General features: G+C 40.8%; 1 protein-coding gene across 2 annotated transcripts in view; it reads left to right on the forward strand.

Moving 5' to 3' along the window:
• The first annotated feature begins 216 nt into the window (after positions 1–216).
• The window catches only part of clmna (calmin a), a 28,502-nt gene continuing 8,067 nt past the window's right edge, over positions 217–20,651 (forward strand). For both annotated transcript variants that reach the window (XM_044047656.1, XM_044047657.1), the window contains exons 1-7: positions 217–357; positions 12,810–12,871; positions 14,953–15,048; positions 15,185–15,268; positions 15,352–15,444; positions 17,920–18,116; positions 18,977–19,170. In XM_044047656.1, coding sequence (XP_043903591.1) covers positions 270–357; positions 12,810–12,871; positions 14,953–15,048; positions 15,185–15,268; positions 15,352–15,444; positions 17,920–18,116; positions 18,977–19,170 — 814 coding nt within the window. In that variant the 5' untranslated portion in view covers positions 217–269. The remainder of the gene's footprint in view (positions 358–12,809; positions 12,872–14,952; positions 15,049–15,184; positions 15,269–15,351; positions 15,445–17,919; positions 18,117–18,976; positions 19,171–20,651) is intronic.

A 20,651-nucleotide genomic window follows, 5' to 3' on the forward strand; every position in this document is an offset into this window, starting at 1 on the left:
CGGGGCTTTGTTAGAGGACTGCACCGCCGAGCACAGAGAACTGCAGCAAACACACACTCACACGCAGTGTCCACGGCTCGCATGGCTCCCTGTCGCCCACCCGGACTATAAACAGCCGTGTCCCCCGCTGCAGTGGAAGAAGAAGAAGAAGAAGAAGAAGAAGAAGAAGAAGAAGAAGAAGAAGAAGAAGAAGAAGCAGCAGCTTTGTGTGTGTTTTACTCGGGGATCCTGCAGCAGCAGCAGCAGCAGAAACAGCAGCAGCTCCACTCATGATGGCTGGACACGAGTGGGAAGACTGGTTCGAGCGTGAGGAGTTTATCGGACAAATCAGCGACATCCGAGTGCAGAATCTGCAAGGTACGAGCATCCTGAGCACTTAACCTCACATTACTGCTCTTTCTCTTTATGGACGTGTGTGTGTGTGTGTGTGTGTGTGTGTGAGAGAGAGAGAGCTCCCACGGCCTGGCCACGCACGCAGAACTTCACTGCAAACAGTTTGTCCTGCGATTCTCACATTTTCTTTCTTTCTTTGGCTCTGGGGAAGTGTAATTCCAGTGTGTTTGTTTGTTTTTGGTGTTTGGTTTGTTTGTTTGTTTGTTTGTGTTTGAGCTCACATGTCTGTGTTTACCTCAGAGCTCCTGCAGTCTCTGCTCATCAGGTTACTCTTCGAAATCCACGCAGTGTATGAACAGACAAGTGTGGAAGAAGTTTTAAACTTCCCTTAAAAGTCTTATCCAAATGGAAAGAGGACTTTTTTCCTAAAATATAGTTTTCCTTGGTTGTTTTGATAAAGTTTTTCATAAACACAGCATTGTTTCAAGAAATCTCTTCACAAACCCCCCATGACTTATAAATAAAATAAATAAATAATAATAATCCTTATTTGAATAAGAACAAAAGCTATATAAAATATAAAATCATTTGTAAAAAGGCTCTGTTTTTATGAGATTTTTTTCGGGTCTGTTTTTGCTATATATTTTTTGCTCCTTAATACAATTGCAGTACGCTTCTATGTCCCGGCTCCTTAGTTGCCCCCCGGGGATCGAGTATTTCTCACAATCTCCTGATTGTTTCCTATGTGTAGTATTTCAAGTGCATCATTTTATAGCCATGAAGCGTGCCGTATTTACTCAAATGCTCTTGAATAAACATTTGCCATCTCCAGCAGATCAGAGTGTTCTTGTGTGTCTGAACAACCGCAGAGTCCTGAGGTGCCTGTGCAGAGTCCACAGACTAATAACAATTCCATCAGTGTGACTTAAAGACAGGAGAATCTCCCAATTTCTCTAACTGGATTAAACTGAACAACTGGGACGTCTTTGCTTTCAGCTCAGCGATTCAAATGGGAAGCTGCTCCGCTATCTCATTGTCTCATAAAAACAGACTCTGAAAACAAATGATTTTAGGTGAATGCAATAACCCTTCCTTAAATAAATAAACTGCAATCACAGAAACAAAGACGGAATGAAAAAAGTCCAGAGTGACTAAGAGAAAGAAGAAGACGATGACAAAGATAAGTGACGGTGAATGCAAGTGCAGGAGAGGGGTAGTAGTGTATTGGTTGTTTACATTCGAAAACGCAAGGGAAACGCTGTTTCTGTGTTGATAGAAAGCAGATGTGATATTAAAAAAAAACACTCTTTCTCGTGTGTACGGGCCCTAAAGTCAGGAAGAGACATCAAAGCAGACACGGTACGTTTCCATGCACAGATGAATGGAGCTAAGGTCGCAGTCTGACTAAGACAATCGGACAACTTGCAGAGTCTCAGTAAACCTGCTGTAAATGTTGATGTGATACAAATTAGACGGAAGAAAGACGCCACGGTAATAATTAGGTTTTCTTAACGACATTGAGAATTATTTTCTTAGTCCGACTAAAATTGGACTGCATGTAAACACACTTGCTGTTCGTATTTGTCTCACTTCACTAGCACAAAGTCGCTGTTGCCGCCCTCTTTCTTGACGTAAAACAAATCACTTCCTGTTTGCAGTGCGGGAGTGTCGCCATGTGACACGAGATTGTAGACACTGCTCTACTGACACAGATAGTCGTGTGGAGCTGATCGACTTCATCATTGTGTGAACTTGTTTGTTTATATTTCAAAGTTAAAGTAAGTTCACTGTGATATTGATGGAAATCAATAACCCGATATTTCTTGGGATTTTGCCGATAACGATAATTGGCTCAAAAATGTGTTTGTAATAGCTATTAGCTATGAATGATAATATTGACAAAAAACCGCTTGTTCAAGAAAAACCCGTCTTATTCATTGAATGTGAAGCATTGGGTCAAGGCTGGGTCAAATCTGCTCGGAAACACCTGCTGTTCACACCGACCATGGAGCTTTGAAAACATTTGAAAACTCCGGGGCTTCTTTTTAGTTTGGATGTGCAGAAATAGAGACCTTTGAACCTGCCTCAGCGTTTTCACTGCTCCTTATCAGCTACAACTTGTGTCCCAGTAACATTTACTTTTCAGTTTCAGTTTTACTACTACAGTGACTTGTCATTGTTGTTATATCACATTTGCAGAGGAGGAAAGGCGCTTCTTGTTTGTCCCAGCATGCAAATACACGGTGCACAGTACCTGGATGGTGGTCACGGGATCTTTGTTTTCACCGATGCACATTTATTTGTGTTGTGTGTCGTGTTCCATTTTCAGGTGGTTTCATTTTCACGCACAGATGGAGAGTTTGAAAGGCTCGATTGTATTTGAAAACAAAGTCATGTGACGCACACAGTTCTAGCACGACTCGGCTCGGCTGAACTCTACTTTGGCGAAGTTGCAAGCGAGCTGAATATGTCTGTGTTTGTGTCGTGTTTTAAACAACGTCACGGCAGTGTTGTGTAGCCGTGCTATGGTGACTCTGCCCACGTTGAGGAGATAGTACAGTAATGGAAAACAACGAGTCTGATGCCGAGTCGTGCTCGAACTCTACAGTGGAAAAGCGCCAATAGTGGAGGCCTTGCCACACTTTAGGACTTCTTTGTCTAGAAAGAGTTGTGCATGTGTTCCAACGTTGACTTGTCTTTGTGGTCACAGTGTGCTGTAAACAACTGAAGCACAAGACACAACGGAGGAAATCACCATGGAGAGCAATGACAGTTACTGTGGTTACACTTTTATAAGGTCACCCTGGGAAATGCGTGGACTGTTTAAGATCGGCGACTACACTGTCAAAATAAATAGGCAAATGGTGACATTATGAGCCAATTTAAGCTGAGTCGAATGACCTGGGTGTAAACTCTGGTTGTATCTTTACCGTTGCAAACACAAGGTAGATGTTACCAGGTTTACGGACCAGTGGAAACAACGCTATCTACTGCAGCTAGTGTTAAAAATAGGGAAAACATGGTATCTGTTAATTCGCTATCAATTTATAAAATATTTCTGTAATAAAAATATATGCATATAATACCTGCTTTATTACTTCACCCCACAGTGGAAGTGAAATATTGTTTTTAGTGGCTCTGTGTGTTTGTCTGTTTGTGTTTCCGCACTTGCCAATATGACCAACAGAGGCCGACAGAGGCTTGTGGCCTGAATGGGATGAAGTCCATCTCTGATTGCCTTGGTTCTTTGGCTTTTTAATGTTAAATGAAGGATATTTTCGTGTATTGGAAACAATGACATTGACTATAAAAATGGTAAAATTCTTCTGTAACACAAATAATTAGGCTTAAAAATAAGTGTGTTATTAAGTGACTCTTTTAAATACAATTTTGTCGATTGCATGTCTTTTTTAATCAACATATATATAATATTTAATTTAGTGCATTTCACTAATTTATTCAATATAATAAATGTGATGATTACCAATGCAACAGTTGGCTTTAAAACCAGGAATAATTATCACAGATACTTATATAAATCTAAGACCACCATAAAGATATAATATCCATGTATTAGCCACTCCTAGTTAGAAACACCGTCATTCTTGTGTAGATGAAGAAACTTTGATAAAAATCCATTCCTGCTCTTCTTCGTCACTTTTATCTGCCTTTGACTTCGAAGTCATCTTCATTTCCTGTTGGTCTGGTGTCATTTCTTATTGAACACTATCTGCCCTGCTATTTAAACCTAAAGCATGTGGGAAAATGTCATAATCTGTAAGTGTTGTCAGTTTGCCAAACAAGAATTTAGAGGAGCAGACCAGCAACTGCTCTGTTAAGTGGAAGTAATTGATTTAATGAGTGTGCTGGAGAAGAATGAAGGCTTTATTCAGCCTCTCACCCATTTCATCTCAAAGCCTTTTAACAAGCAATAATTAACACATGCTCCTGCCGTCAAGCATCATTTCATACTAGTGTTGTTATACTCATTCTAACACTTGATTATTATAAATCTAAAACAATCCCCAACCCATAGAAACCCTTACTTTTCCTTTTTCTTAACTTAACCTAAGGAGTTATTTGGGGGCTAGAAAACAAAGTAACATTTAAACTAGCTAACACAGTCTTAATAAAAGGATATTTATTTCTGGATTGGAGTAATTTGTTGTTTTTATTCACGTCTATTCATCTTAATATTTTCTTTATGATGGACAATGCAAATGACCACAGTACAACTCCAGTCTGTTAAGTACCTAGATTACAGAGATTACAGCAGTGGCTAGTTTAAAACGCTCATCCCTAGTTAGGCCTTAAAAAAAACTGCCGTAATCACAAGTATATCAGCTCTAATTCTCTGCTGTCCGGTATCTTTCCATTCATCTTCTACCGCTTTATCCTCCACATGAGGGTCACGCGGTGTGCTGAGAGAGACGGAGACACACAGATTTACACAAGACTTCTTCATTTGTTTACAGTGTCTCTAATAGAAAGCGTGGCTCCACCAGTTGACAGCTGACACAGTGGACGTGCCCTCAGACAACACCTGTAAATGCTCATGTGCTTTTGTATCGCAGTGTCACACAATGACAGGTTATGTGTGTTTAAAAGACCACTGTCAAGCAGCTGATTATGGCACAGAAACACCAAGTCCCTGCTCGTTGGACAGAAAGCACATACTGTACCTCCACATTTAAAAAGACTTATCTGACGATGTTAAAGCAACAAGAAAAACACACTAGGCAGCACGACCCTCGCACCCCCGTGCATGTCGAGCGTGGAGTGACCTCAATGGCCATTGTGTGACACTAGAGAGCGAGGCCACCTGTAATTTGTTATGTTAGAGTATAGCCTGACTGGATGTACAGGTTATCATTGTGGACAGATGGCCCCAAAAGATGAAAAACAATAGAGCAGAAGCCTACCGCATGCATGCAGCGTGCCACTACCATTATTACCAAGGTAACATGCGTACAAATGAACAGAAGGTGGAACACAAAATGTGAAAATGTGTTTTTTAGATTTCTGTAAAATCATTGTATTGTCTTAGAACTTGGTCAGCTCACAATTTTGTCCAGTCCTGGTTCACACACACACTAAAGCCCCTTTTCCACCTATGGTCCCAGCTCGCCTCGGCACGGTTCAGGTTGGTTTTCCACTACTAAATAGTTCCTACTCAACATGGGCGGAGTCATCACTGCGACACACTAATGAGTGACTTATAAAAGCAGTTGTTTTCAGTGTAACTGAATCATAAGAATCAGTTGATTTAAAAATATTTGTTCAGTGCTTCCGCCATGACTGGAGCACAGACTCCGTCTGACACGATCACTGGACTGAAATACAGGGTTTGTGACGCTGCTCACGATCCCGATGAGCAGTGCTGTCGCTAAATACACCAGACTCCTCTGTTGAATATCCTTGGTAATTGGATTGCCAAGTCTTTTTAACTGATCAGTAGGGCACTGTTCCGCTTGATTATTTGTGTTGGACGTCTCTTCCTGTGACGGCGCTCTGACCTATCAGTGGCCTGCAGTCTGGTGACGTCATGCATAGTATCGGCTCAGCTTGCTTTGAACCTCATCAGAGCAGGTACTAAAGTACCAGGTACTATGTTGGTAGAATTGCAACCTAACCATAAACCATAAAATCAAGCACAGAGTGGCTGCTGGCTGTGAGTGGTTTGAGGAAGTCCACTGTAGCTGGGATGTTCAGGCCTCTTAAAGGTGACATAGAATGCTTGTATCACACATATATGTTAGTTATGGAGGTCTACTTAGATTTATGAACTTGTTTTCATGGTTAAAAACCTCCTAATTGCTGCAAACGAGCCAATCAAAATATCTCCTCAATGACGCTCTCGTCAGCCGCGCTGTTTCAGACCAAAATCACACCCCCAGAATGTGGACTGTGTTGTGATTGGCCAGCCAACGAGAGCTTTCCCACTGTCCTGTGATTGGCCAGGTACCTGGAAGTGACGTAATAGATAGGCCAGCTCTCAGATACACAGCTCCCCCTCTGGCACGGTGGATGCTCTGCATCTCAGCAGCTACAACGAGAGTAGTTCTTCTTCTTCTGCGGTTGAATGTACGCAACCGGATGTGCCCGGACTAGTGCCCGCACCAGGAGGCGCTACGGTGGTGAGAGGAGTGGTGAGGATTTCTGATGACAACATCAACATACGGAAGTGCCGATCCGCTTCGCAGAGCCCAGGAAAACAATAAAACCCTATTTTCTCAGCAGTGGCTGAACTGTTTGTTCTGAAACTTTAGGGTTTCATAAACGAGGTAATGACGCAGATACACACACAAACGCAGCGTTAATTGGAGCTTCCAGTCTATGTCGCCTATAATAGGATTCCTCCTGTGCAGGACCAATCAGCTCCCAGGATCCACTTAGACTCATTCACACCTCATTCACTCTAACATGCACACCTGCAACCCATCTCACTCACATGCACACAAGGAGAAATCAGTCACGACCCTGTGGTCCGAAACAGAACCGGAAACAGATCTGTAAAAATCCGATCAGAATCGAAAAATCGGCTCTTGTGTGTTTTGTTTTGTTTTTTGCTGTCCATATGCTTAAAAATCTGCTACTCAGAATGGATACAAACATGTTTACTGTCTTAAATGTATCCTGTCTCGTCCCTCCACCGAGCGTTATGGAAATCACCTCAGTTGTATTTTGAATAGACACAAACACCACCGCAAACATAATATAGTAAACCTGACACATTAAAGGCTCTGGTTATTGGAAACTGCTTTAATTACACATCACTGTAAATGTAGGATTCCATGCTACAGTTTTTAAGTCAGACTCTGTGATTATTGTTCAGCTATGTTTCTCTGTATGATGAGCAACTAGTGTGACAAAACAAAAGCCTGGAGCTCTCTCTCTCTCTCTCTCTCTCACTCTCTCTCCCACGCTCTGCCTCCCACCAGCATGAGCTCAACCACTGTGCTTGGTACAGCACAACCTGCTGCTCGTGTTAAAGCAGCAGTTACTCCTTTTTTCATACAGTACAGTTGAGGATCAGGCTCATGGTAGAGGAATGATTTCTTATTTATAGGGTGCTAAGGCTGGGTGATACAGCTTATAAATAATATCTGGATATTTTTAGACTATATCACAATGTAGGAGATGTATGGAGATCTAAAGCTGCACACAGGTCTATTCCCTGTGTCCCACCTACTCCTTGTCATTGACTGTTGGCCACATGTGTTTGCAGTTGGGTCAGTAATCAGAACACACTTCCCGACTGTTTCCAGAGTCGACTCAAAAATCCAAACGTGTTTGATTGACAGTGACTGAGGTCGGGTCTGTGCCACGCCGGCTGTCCCCAACTGTGAATCGTGGGTAAAATTGTCGCCGATCCCCAATTTAAATTGACCAAAGGTGTAAATGTGAGAAAGTGAATGGTTGATGGTCTCTGTGTGTTTGCCCTGTGATGGACTGACCTTGCATTTCAAACTGGACTTGACTCCCCGTGACCCTCATGTGGAAGATAAAGCAGTAGAAAATGTATCAGTGAATAATTTCATGGTAGGAAATTCCAAAGGCTGCAATTGGCTTGGAACCTTGTCGGAGCAGATACCAAGAAAAGCACCTAGTACCAGGTACTGTCCCTAATGGAAAAGCAGAATAAAGTTGTGCTAGTACTGTGTAATGGAAAAGGTCATTAATGGTCATTTTTTTTCACTTTGCTGCATCTTCTCTACACAAATCTGACACAAGCTGACTTCACACCCTAAAGGTAACATGGTGATTCAGAGTCAGGAGCAGCAAAAGCCTCTCTGTGAACTGTGCAGTTACATAATACTTTTAGAAGATGCCGCAGTGCAGTCTAAAAGGATGCCCCTGTAATAACTGTGAGATGAATATTTCATCGAGTTATATTCCCAGTGTGATTACTTACACGAGCGCACTGGAGCTTCCACTCACCCGAGCAAAACTGTCTGAACATGTTCTACGTGATGCGCTTCATCTCCTGACTCAATATTCAATTAAACTGACATTATTATTTTTTGCTTCTTTGATAATACTAATACTAATAATTAGAATAATTATCGTCCTGGCTCAAGAAGCAAGACTGAACGTGGACTTTGTCCATTTTCAGCATGGCTTCAAGACCGTGGAACTCTAATTGGAGAAACCTCTATTCTTTTACTGGATCTGCTCCAGTTCACTCACTACGTTTACATTCACAGTTTAATTAAGCTGCAGATGTAGCGCAGCAGAGTCTGGTAAAAAAAAAACTTTGATTTATTGACCGCGTACGTCTGACTCTGCCTCCATAGGTGGCGCTGTATGTGAGATGGATTGTGCTGTGGTTCTATTTCTATGTATTGGGGCTGTCAATCGATTTAAAAATGTAATTAATCACGAAAATGAACCTGAAGCTTATATATAAGCAGATATTTATTGATATAAAATCATGGAATGAATGTAGAACCAACACAAAAAAATTTTTTTTAAAGGGGACATATTATACCCTATTTCTCCAAGTTAAAATAGTTCCCGGGTGTCCTAATGAACATGTCTGTGACAAAATACCATAAGGATGAAGCACCATAGCAGTTCAATAACCCTGCTAAACCCGCCCCTTTCAGAATGCTCGGTTTTGTGCGTGGTCCCTTTACATGCAAATGAGACACAGGCAAACACACACCCACTTCTTACAGGGGGTTTCTGATTTGTCCTTTTTACTGCGCTCACACAGCTTCTGTTTCCTCCGCTCCATTCCTCTCACCCTCCCTCCACTAGTTCTCTGACAATATCAACATGGCAGTGTGTGCGGAAAACAGCGAGAGTGCCGTCACAGGAAGAGACGTCCGACACAAGGATCGAGCTGAACACTCCCGAACTGTAAATCAGTTAAAAACACTTAGGGACAGCACCACTGATCGCCACCGCTAATCGCTGCATAAACAGCTGCTGTATGTGACTGTATCAGACTGAGTCTGTGCTCGGTCATGGAGGACGTACGGAACAAATATTTATATATTAGGACGTGTCAGAATGGTCAGTTATGAGCTCCATTTGACCTTTTCTTAAAATTGTGTGTGTTTGTATGTCGGTGAAATACGGTTGCTGACTAAATACAGCGACCACTGGCCGCAGTCTGATGTGAAGTGGTGCGAACACACAAACACACGTTTGCTGACTTTATCCGGCACATTAGCTTCATATATAAAATGGAAGTTTGTGTAAAACACTGTGCTCCACTGTGCAGCCACCAACAGCAAACTTGTCCCTCCGCGTTGACATAATACCTCTCTTCCTCCCTCGCCAGCACTCTTGCAGGGACAAGGTGGAGCTAAGGTGGAGCTAAGGTGGAGCTTACTGGTGGGGTGGTAACATTCGCGGTTAAATGCGCTTGCTGCCGTCATGAGCACAGAGAATTCAACATCGCGTGTTTTATCGCCTATACTTACACTAAGGGGGACCACAAAAAAAGGACTGAGTATTCTTTTTCCACACTTTGGCGACTGGTAGGGCCTCCACAGTCCCAAATATAAGTATTAAAATGGTTAAAAAGTTGATTTTGCATAATATGTCCCCTTTTAATGGCTTTCTTTAAACTGTAAACCCAGTTTATCACCTGTGAAGTATGAATTTGGCACAAAAAAAGAGACTGAAATGCACACAAGTCAAGAGAGAAAACACAAACTCACATGGAGAGAAAGAGGGAGGAAGTGAAACAGCACGTGCACACACACACACACACACACACACTTCGGGTAACTTTTTAAAATGAAACATTCCGCCTCAAAGTCCGTCCTGATCCATTGTTGCGCCGCAGACTGTCCTGTATCTAGGATGGCTCGGTTTGACTTCACACTTCGCCACCGGAGTTAAACAAACTGCAATTTTATTACTTATGTATATATATATTTTTACATTTATATCAGATATCAAACTGTCCAAGGTGTAGCCCACCGATCACTCTGTCAGCTGAGATTGGCACCGCGTGACCCTGCTGTGGAGGATAAAGCAGTAGAAGATGGAGGGATCATATTGACATATATCAGCTTTTTATCAGCTAGGTTTAGAGGGGCGGGAAGAACTGGGATTCAGGTCTTTAAACTGTGAAGGGCAGCGTTTAACCTCTCAGTGTACAGCCTGCTGGAGTTTATGTGGTGTGGACCAGGCTGTCTGATATCTCACAGTGTCTGGGTTCCGTCTCACCTGCACGCTTGAAGGACACAGCCTTGACTATTGAGACACAGCTTGTATCACGAAACCAAGTCTTGCTTTGTACAACTGTCCTTTTCATTTGCTGCACTATGTGACTGGAACTTAATTACCAAAAACACATGCTATTATCTCTGTTTCTAAAGGCAATTCTTATAAATGTTGGGGTTTTTTTTGACACTGTATTTAAGTTTCTAAATACTTCATTGACATATGTGTTCCTGTTTTAATGTGTTGATGTATGTGTCTTTTGTTCTCACCCTCTTCCCTTATCTTTACAAGTTTTTGCTGGCACTTGCCATGCTAACATAAACGTGAAAATAAACGTTAAATAATAATAATAATAATAAAAAACATCCTTGTTTGTTATTTGAATGTAGCCAGTAGAAGAGGAGTGTCTTCTATAAATAGTTGTGGAGGAAATATGTCAGTTTTTAGGAGCTCTTGCCAAAGTTGGTGGGAACCTAAGTAGTACATTTTTGAGCAGTTCTTTCTCTGGCTCAGACGACTGGTGTGTGTTGGTCTCCATGGTCGTACTTGTGTTTACGGTGCTGTTGTCTGCGTGTGCATCAGCTGAGACTGAGCTTGTAAAGTTTAAGAGATGTGTCAGTGTTTCTGTCAGAATAGATGACAGTTAAAGGCGGCCACCGTTGTCTCGGACATCCCATAATCCTCCGTCACGGGGATTATATGACGCTGAAGTTGTGTGGTTGGAATTTCAAAGCCAAGACAGTGATGCCACACGGGGCAGCACCATAAATAGTCTTCGACAGGAAGTGATGTCACGGTGGAATGTTCTCCATCAAGAACCACGGATATGAAGTGAATGTTCGTTGCATCCCTATATTTTTTTATTTTATTTTAAAGTGATTGTGCACGTATATAAACATACTTATGGGCAGTATGTTGACGTCTTCTTTGCAGCAGTGTTACTTCATCTGTCTTTTCTCCTTCACCTCCTCTTTCTGTGTTGTGGTCTCGCCTCCCTCTCTTGTCTGCCACCTCCCTGCTTCTGATGACAAATATTTTTGTATTATACCCACTACGCCTCCTGCATACCAACATTCTCTCCGAACAGTGGGGAAAATGCAGTGGAAACATTTCTGCCCTTTTGTTGAAGCGGCTCATTGACCAGTTAGTGACTCACAGTTCCATACTTGACCTCCATCATCCTGTATCTGTGTTTTCTTCCCCCTCTAATGCAGATCTGTGTCTCCTCATCAGGTCATGATTCTATTAGTGGAGGAAACCATCAGTAGCACGACAGCAGCTCCACATCACTTTACTCTTGTGTAGAATGAGCCCCACTGCCTCTAGTGAGCAATAAAAGACATAAAGATGATTTACAGCTGACTTGGCTGCCATGGTAACACATCCATATCCTCTCCCACACACTCTCTCTCTCTCTCTCTAGTTTCCATTCCACCCATATGTCTGCTGTGTGCAGTGTGGTGCGGCAGATTCAGCCCAAAGCTGAGCTTGGATATTAAGTCCGTTTTCAATAGGTCAACTGTCATTATAATAACTTATTAGGGATCATTATATCACAACCTTGAGGATCTAAAGATACAGGCATCAGTTAGATACAGTCATTTTACACCTGTTAAACTTGATCTCTGCCATGTCTTACACTGCAAAACAAATCTCACAGCCCATTATTGATATTTTTACAGGTTTTCTGCAGGTTCTCCAGGTTCCTCTGGAGATCGTTGACTCTAAATTGACCTGTAGAAAATGAATGAATGAATGAATGAGTGCTTGTTCTGCGCCTCTCGTCATATAGAGTCAGTAAAAAGTAAAAAGTAAAAAGTCGTCAATTATGTTGATTCCCTATTTTTAAATTAATAAAATAACTTCTCCAATTTTATTAGCTCCTTAAATATGAACGTTTTCTGGTTTCATGCTTGTGAATGATTTTAGTTTCTGAGCAAAACAAGACATTTGAGAACATCATCAAACTCATTTTCAATTGTATTAAATCCATATATTGATCTGCCTCTCTCTTCACACCAAGGTTTACGCTGATTGAACTGTGACAGGATTCCAATCCAATCCTATCCAAAACATCCACAGGATAATAAAAAAATACATTAAAGCTCACGTGAGGCAATGAAATACATGTTAAATAAATGAATAAAATAAGGCCTAAAACATCATACCACACCATAAAAAAAAACAAGAAAAGCAAATTAGATAAATAAAAATGAGACGTCAACATCGAGCAGATTGGTTTTAGAATAAATAACTGAAATCTTTTTTTTCCTCTTCTCTCTGTGTTGCAGTCGAAAGAGAGGAGGTGCAGAAGAGAACCTTCACCCGATGGATGAACCTGCACTTAGAGAAGGTTTGATGAGATTTTTCCTGTAACTGTGCACGATACGTTAAATGCAGAGAAGGAATTTCCCTAAGGGGATAAATAAAGTGCAAAACATTCAATTAAAAAAAGAGAATCGATCGTCGTAATTGTTGACCATTCATTTAGTAATCAATTAATCAAATAATCTATAAAAAAATTCGAGTTTCGGTCTTGATGGTGTTGCTGTAACACCCATTGACATATTGCTAATGTGAGCTGCTAACAGCAGAGGAGGCTCCAGAGTGGAGATGGAGATGGGCAATCATTTGATTTTATCAATTAATTTGCAGTTGAAGTTTAGGGGGATTTGTTTTCTCTTTAACTCCCACTTAGTTAAGATACGAGGCTTGTATTCTGTTGCACTTTAACACAAATGGGAAATTTTGTTCAAATGGGAAAATAAAAGCTAAATAAAAGCAGAACTTGTTTGTAAAAAGGATTGATTGATATTGTAAATTGAGTTTAGTGTGATACAATGCTTAAGCCCTATGACTCTGCCCTACAGTGAAGTTGTTGTTGTTTCTGTTTCCCTCCATCACTCCTGTGTATCTACAGCCTAAGACTCATTAACCCGTCAAATGAAAGAAACCTCGAAATTGATAGACCACTCGGGACCGTTCACATTAAATGGAAAGTGCTGACTTGTAACTTATATAAACCCGTGGGCTTCCACAGAGGGTTCCCACTGACGGGCTGCTTTTGGTTTGGAGATTTGTTGTTTCACTCCTGAGCTTCTGTGTCGTTTCTGTCACGTGTTAAAATGGGAGCTGAGTTGGTGAGCGTGGAGGGAGTCTGATCAAGTCTTCTGTTTTCTCTCACACAATGAGCCTCTCTTTTAGTCTCTCTGGCTCCGCATCAAATCTCTAACCCACTGACAAACAATCATACATTTGTCCTCTGTTGTCTTAGGTCACTTTAACCCTGCCACTCTTCACCTATTCACCATTTTCACATTGTTTTTCATGTTTGTGCAGGGTTACTGGCTGATTTTAAAGCTACATCTGCATAGTTGAGGCCTGTGACAGCAGATTCTATAGTATGTGCACTCACTGGCCACTTTATTAGGTACAGATGACACCTGTTTAAGTGGCAGGAGTTGCACCACGTGTAGTTATCTGCTGCTTCAAAGGTGACGTGTGTTCATATGTAATCTTCATACCTTGAGATTTGAGTGATTGCTGCCCCTCTGTCATCTCAAACCAGTCGACCGCTGGCATCAACAATACATATATAAACATTGGTTGTTGATGTAAACACAGGCACACAAATATACTGTATGTATGCATATACACATATATAGGGTATGTATTATTTATGTATCCCTACTTCAACTACACATCACATCTTTTTTTAGACCATTCTCTGTAAACACGTGGGACGGTTGTGTGAAAATCGCTGTAGATCACTTAAATAAATAAAACAAAAAAAAACGCAATGTTGTGAGTTATGAGCAATTAAACAGGTGTACCTAATAAAGTGAATGTATTTGTTATGTGAAAATATAAAAGAAATGATTTAGTTCTGCTACAATGAAAAACAATTTCAATAATTAATCAGTTTAAGTGTTTGTTTTAATGGTTTGAGGTTGTTTGGTTTCTTTGCTCCTCTCTTGTTGTGTTAGTCAAACTGATTAAGAGCATCAAAAAAGTGAGATAGTCTCATTCATACCACCGTCTTTCATTACTCCAACATCAGCCCTCATAGGTAATTTATGAAAAATTCATATTTTTGTTATGTTTTCAACATTCCTACGGTCTGTCGTTTTGCCCTTATTTTCACTTTTCACCTAAACATCCAGGTATTTAATTGGAAACTTGAACTCATCATTTCAACTTCTCATTCATACCAAGTCATGTTGCCAGATTAGCGTCAGCTCGGGCAGAAAGCAGCAATCCCACTGCTATTTCTTCAAAAATGTACTCTAATATTGTATAGTAGTATAATATTTATATTTTCTTTGATTTTTTTAATTTATATCTTTTTCTATTTACATGTCTAGTTTGCGTTCTTTAAAATGTATTGTATTATAAGTGCTGTAACAAAAAAATATCTCTCTAATCTGCCCTTAGTGTGACCCTCCCATTGAGGTCCATGACCTGTTCCACGACATTCAGGATGGACGTATCCTCATGGCTCTGCTGGAGGAGCTGTCCGGATGCAAGCTGGTTAGATTCTTATGTTTGTGTCTTATTTTCACTTTAGCTTACATTCATTTCATGACTGGTTATTGTTTAAGCATCACTTTATCTGTCAATTACGTAATGATATTTTTTTTTCTTCTCATTCTAATCTATTTTCCAGCTGCAGGGATATAAGAAGTCCTCCCATCGCATTTTCAGACTCAACAACATCGCAAAGGTCCTGTCTTTCCTGGAGGAGAGAAATGTGAGTTCCACAGTGTGTCGGCTGTTGTGTCACTGGATGAAGGGCTGAACTGTTGAGTCATGTCAGGGTGTTGGTGTCCTCAGGTGAAGCTCGTCAGTATTGATGCAACAGATGTCGCTGATGGGAACTCCTCCATCGTCCTGGGTCTCATATGGAACATCATCCTCTTCTTCCAGGTAATTCATTCTTTCGAGAATTGTCTGTAGCGCACTTTATGATGTTTATTTGAACAGGCAATGTAATAACTTGAAAGACAAAAAGGAAATTCACAAATACACCAGCCCTAACTATATATTAAATGTCCATAACCTCCCACACACCTGAATATCCCATGTAAAAAAAAGAATGGCCCTAAAAAAACTATTAATAATAACTGCCTTTCAATGTTAGCAGTCACTGTGAGTCTGTTACATCACTGGGAAGAAATGTTAGCCCACTCCTTTTTTAGAGCAATTTTTTAATTTGACCACAGTGGAGGGTTTTTGAGGATGAACTGTCCATTTAAGGACTTGCCAAAGCATCTCCACTGGACTCATGTTTAGGACTTAAACGAGGACATTCAGTCCTGGACTTTATTGTGCACTTGCTTATGAACATTTTCCTTCAGGATTTCCTGCTCGGGAGCAGAAACCATGGTTCCGTCCAAGAGCTTTTGCATGATTTGTAGTGGCTCTCACAGTTGTTTGCTCTCCCAGAGCTTTAGCAATTGCTTTGTAGATGGATAGATTTTGATGACTTTCGCATTTGTTCCTGTATTTCTTTGCACAGTTGCATCATAGGGCCGGGCCCTGTGATTTCTAATTCATATGACCCAGCCCTACTGCATCATGTGATACCTTTTACCTTATGTCACGTTTCCAGGCAGCGTCATTATTTAATATTTACTCTGAACAGGTCAGACAGGAATTAATGCCTGGATGTCTGTCAAGGTTCTGAGTCATCCATGTCATAGTTAGATAGTCATCTTCAGTAGTTAGCCGCAGGCAACTGGACTTGCTTGAGTTAAGCTGAAGTTGTTTCACCTCTCATCCAAGAGGCTTGTGAAGGTAACAACCTGAAACCAGGTCAGGGCTGAATGACCTGCATTGTTTAACCCAACGACTCTCCAGACAGTTTTCCAGCCTATGCTAAATACCTGCACTTTTCCACCAGTTAGTCAGATGTGAAGAATTTAAAGTTTAAACCCTAAGCCACGTTTTTCAGGTGTAAACCAGTGTATCTAGTAATGGAGTTTGAATGTTCTCCCTGTGTGTTTGTGGGTTCTCTCTGGGTTCTCTGGCTTCTCCCACATTCCAAAAACATGCACATTTGGGATTAGGTAAATTGGACACTCTACATTGACTGTGAGAGTGAATGGTTGTATTTGGCCCTGCAATGGACTAGTGAGCTGTCCAGGGTGTACCATGTCTATCGCCCTATGTCAGCTGAGATTGGCACAGCTACACCTGTGGCAGGATAAAGTGGGAGAAAATGGATGGATGGATATAAAAATCTAATTATGCCATTGGCTTTCTGAGTTCACTCTTGCATCACTAGCACACTCTTCTGTCACCTTCTTGTCAACAACTGGACAACCACAAGCAAGACTCGTTGTCCCAGACTCCTCCCCCATTTAGACAGAGCCATTGCTTCATCACCTTACTCTCTCCGTCACTTGAAGTGTAGTATAAGCGACTGAGAAGCTCGTCTCACTGAGCACCTCACACAGCATTTGATAGGTGCTGTTCCACTGTGTACTCACTCCAAACTGATCTTGGAAAGACTCTAAGCGGGAATAGACGCGTGCTAGCTGCAGTTTTTACATGCGTCATCACAACATCCTGTTTTGGTCGTGTTGTTTCAGTGTTAAAAGTCTTTTTCGGTGCATCTCTACTTCTTACTGAAGATAATGTTTGGATGTGACTTGTGACATGAAACCCAAATATTAATCATAATTGGTTAATAGAGCTGAACAATTAATGGTTTTCAAATCAGCATTTGTTAATTGCATTTTAAACAATGCAGTTAACAAATCGCAAAAGGCAACAATTAAATTGTTCAATTCTGGATTGCTCCACATTTTATCCCATAATGTCTAAATGTTAGAGAGAATTAAAATATTTTCCATTTTCATCCCATCAAAGGAATCACTTCTTATTTCGGTTTCTCCATTTAGAGGTTGGTCACCAAAATGGATCATCTACCTCCATCTGCATCCATCATCCTCACAGTAGAGTACAGTAGTTATTATTTTGATCTCCATCTTTTTGAAAAAATAGTTTTTAGATATTTTTACCCAAATTATTTCACCTTATCAGTTAACAACTCCCCTAAAACATTTATAATATTTCGAGGGGGAGCTGTGCCAATCTCAGCTGACAGCTCAGCTGGAGCGATAGGCGGGGTCACACCCTGGATATGTCGCTAGTTCTAGCTATTATATTGAATAATATTTGCACACCTGAAGCATTTAAATTTGACAAATATACAGAAATGCACTGAATCTCCTAACCCTGCTTTAGCTTTGGAACCAGGACTCCGACTGCTAGCATGTAGTTTATCTGGCTAGAAATAACAGTGGAATTATGATTAGCAAGGTTCACTGTAGAGGATGGTGCTCATAATGTAAAGTAACTAATCATTCAAACCGTAATCTTTCTGTCTGCCTCCAGATTAAGGAGCTGACTGGGAACATCAGGAGTCAGTTCCCTTCCTCCTCCAGTCTGTCGTCCATCCCCACCAGCTCTGACTCTGACACGTCCCTGTGCAGCACACCGTCAGATGACAGGCAGCTGCTGTCCATGGCCATAAAGGAACAAAGCAAGGCCATTAAGAAACTCTTACAGTGGGTACAGAAGCGAACACGCAAGTAAGTATCGCCAGACTTTTGCTCCAAGAATTCTGTTTTTTTTTTGTGGTAATTTGTAGCAGCCACACAGTGGAGTAGTGGTAAGCACTGTTGCCTCACAGCGAGAGAGTCAACAGTTCAGATCCCGGTGTAAGTGAGGGCTTTCTTTGGGGAGTTGTTGCTGTCAAAGTTTTTCCAACTCGCACACATTTCAGACATTGACCAAACAAGTGGACACTGTGGGCAATATTTCACTCACTTAAAGACACAATCCCTAAATTGTGAGTAGGGTGAAAGAAATGCAAGTTTCACTTTGTGTTGAGCTAACGGGAACGGCTAACGAGATGCATTTACAGACCTTGTTAAATTTGGATTACTTCTGCAAGATCTACAGCATGTTGAGCTTAGAGGAGCAGCTTCAAGATGCATTCAAGAAACCTCGTAAATGTTATCACTCCCGCAAGCACACATGAAGTCCAGTATCTAAATATAATTGACGAGTTGTATGCAATGTATGCAACCACAACCACAACCACTTCTAATGTGACACTATAATGTGTCAAGTGGATTTGTCACTTAAATTCAATAATGACATGACTGAGCATGGATCTTTTCTCAATAAACCCTATAACAATCGCTTATAATGGAAACACAACACACTGTACTGAATCTATGCAAGGATGTGTCTGTTTTTACTCATGTACAAGGATTTTCCTGAATCATATAAACTTAAATTTCAATAATATTAATTCACCTGCCATCGGCGCTGTGTTGGAGTTAAACCCATCATCAACAAAACTCACTCATATTACCACAATATGAAACTGTTCTTGCCTCTCTAACACTGTTTCTAACAATGTAAACATACTCCTTGTTAATAGGTATGGTGTAGCTGTGCAGGACTTTGGGAAGAGTTGGACCAGTGGTCTGGCCTTCCTGGCTGTCATCAAATCAATCGACACCAGCCAGGTAGACATGAGGAAGGCCTTGCTGAGGAATGCCAGGGAGAATTTGGAGGACGCCTTCAGGATAGCCCACTACAGCCTCGGTATCCCACGACTCCTGGAGCCTGAGGGTAACTTTTACACATTAACCTGTGATAATTAGCCTAAGTAGCGATGCTTCTTTTTTGGCAACAACCCCATTTTTAATAAAGTCTTATAAAGTTTAATAAAGGGTTTAATATACACCACTAGTAAATGCAGTTGAGCAAGTATGTTAGACCAAAACAAAGCAATTGTGACAGATCTAATGCCTATTCTGTCAGGTCACTAATTAAAACAGATTTGTAACATAATGTTACACAATGAGCCTTCTATCCAAATATTATTTTTTTATGCACCCCCGACATATCGCCATGTCAGATATTGGCAAAAAGTCCATATAATGCATCCCTGGAAAAGGGCTAGTCAGACCAATTAACCCCGATCTTGTCTCTTATTAATACTGATACTGAAATAGATACCAATACTTTTACTCAAACTACTCTATGATTTGAAGAAAAACAATCAAGATGACATGAAATTAAAATGTCCTCTTTCTTCACAATGGACATGATAGACATGATGAAATGCATTCAGCTTTTGATTTTAATGAGAATTTACTTCAGACGAGGCCACAGCAGTGATTCACCTCGACAGTCTCTCTGGATCTGTGGGGATCCGGTAAAGTACGCTCCCGTTACCCTGTCTGTGACTGTTTTGTCACAACATCTATCCTCCATCTTCACTTTTAGCATATAAACAGCTGGTGAAGAGACAAGTGTTCTGACATATTGCCTGATTTATGTGCTGTCTAGTGTCTACTGTATATCGGTGAGATAAACCTGGTTGTGTAACATCAGTGTCTGGAGCTCTATTATATTGTTTGCATGCATGCAAAGTACATTTCAAAATAAACAGCCATAAGTAGCACAATAAATAGTGTGATGACTTCACCCCATGTAAACCCAGCATAAGTTCAGAGACCTGATGAGCAAAAGCATGCACTGTATGTTATGTATATTATTGTATTATAATGTTAATTGCAAAGCCTTCAATTGCTACATGACCAAGTACTTACTCCTCTGCCATTCTTGCTTGATACAAGAGAAGGAGAAAGTTTCTTGTTATAATAAGATTGAATTCTTACTTTAAAGTCGACTTTATTGCCTGATTGAACATTTTGTGATGTTTACATCAACAAGGGATGAATCTGGAGTTGTCGAGGCTCTTTGAGGTGCACTGCTGCAACAGGAGCTCTTATTATGATTATTCTGATCGATCACTGCACATGTTTATGGTTTAATTTCATTCATTTCATGCACTTCGCAGCAGCAATGAGGCGTGGTCAACCAGTTCATCGTTCATTTCTTCACACAAGTCAGAGTGAACAACATCAGAACAAACAAATTTACCAACATATACTGATAATAAATAGACCTTTACATTTTGATTAATGAATCTAGTAGATCAGACTTGTGGTGTGTTTGGGAGTGTTACTTAAGCAAACTAAGTCGGCGTATGGGGCTTATGAGTTAAAAAACATACTATCAATGACATGAAATGTCAGTGCATT

Source organism: Solea senegalensis, linkage group LG16 (assembly GCF_019176455.1).
Source record: "Solea senegalensis isolate Sse05_10M linkage group LG16, IFAPA_SoseM_1, whole genome shotgun sequence".
Lineage (NCBI taxonomy): Eukaryota > Metazoa > Chordata > Actinopteri > Pleuronectiformes > Soleidae > Solea > Solea senegalensis.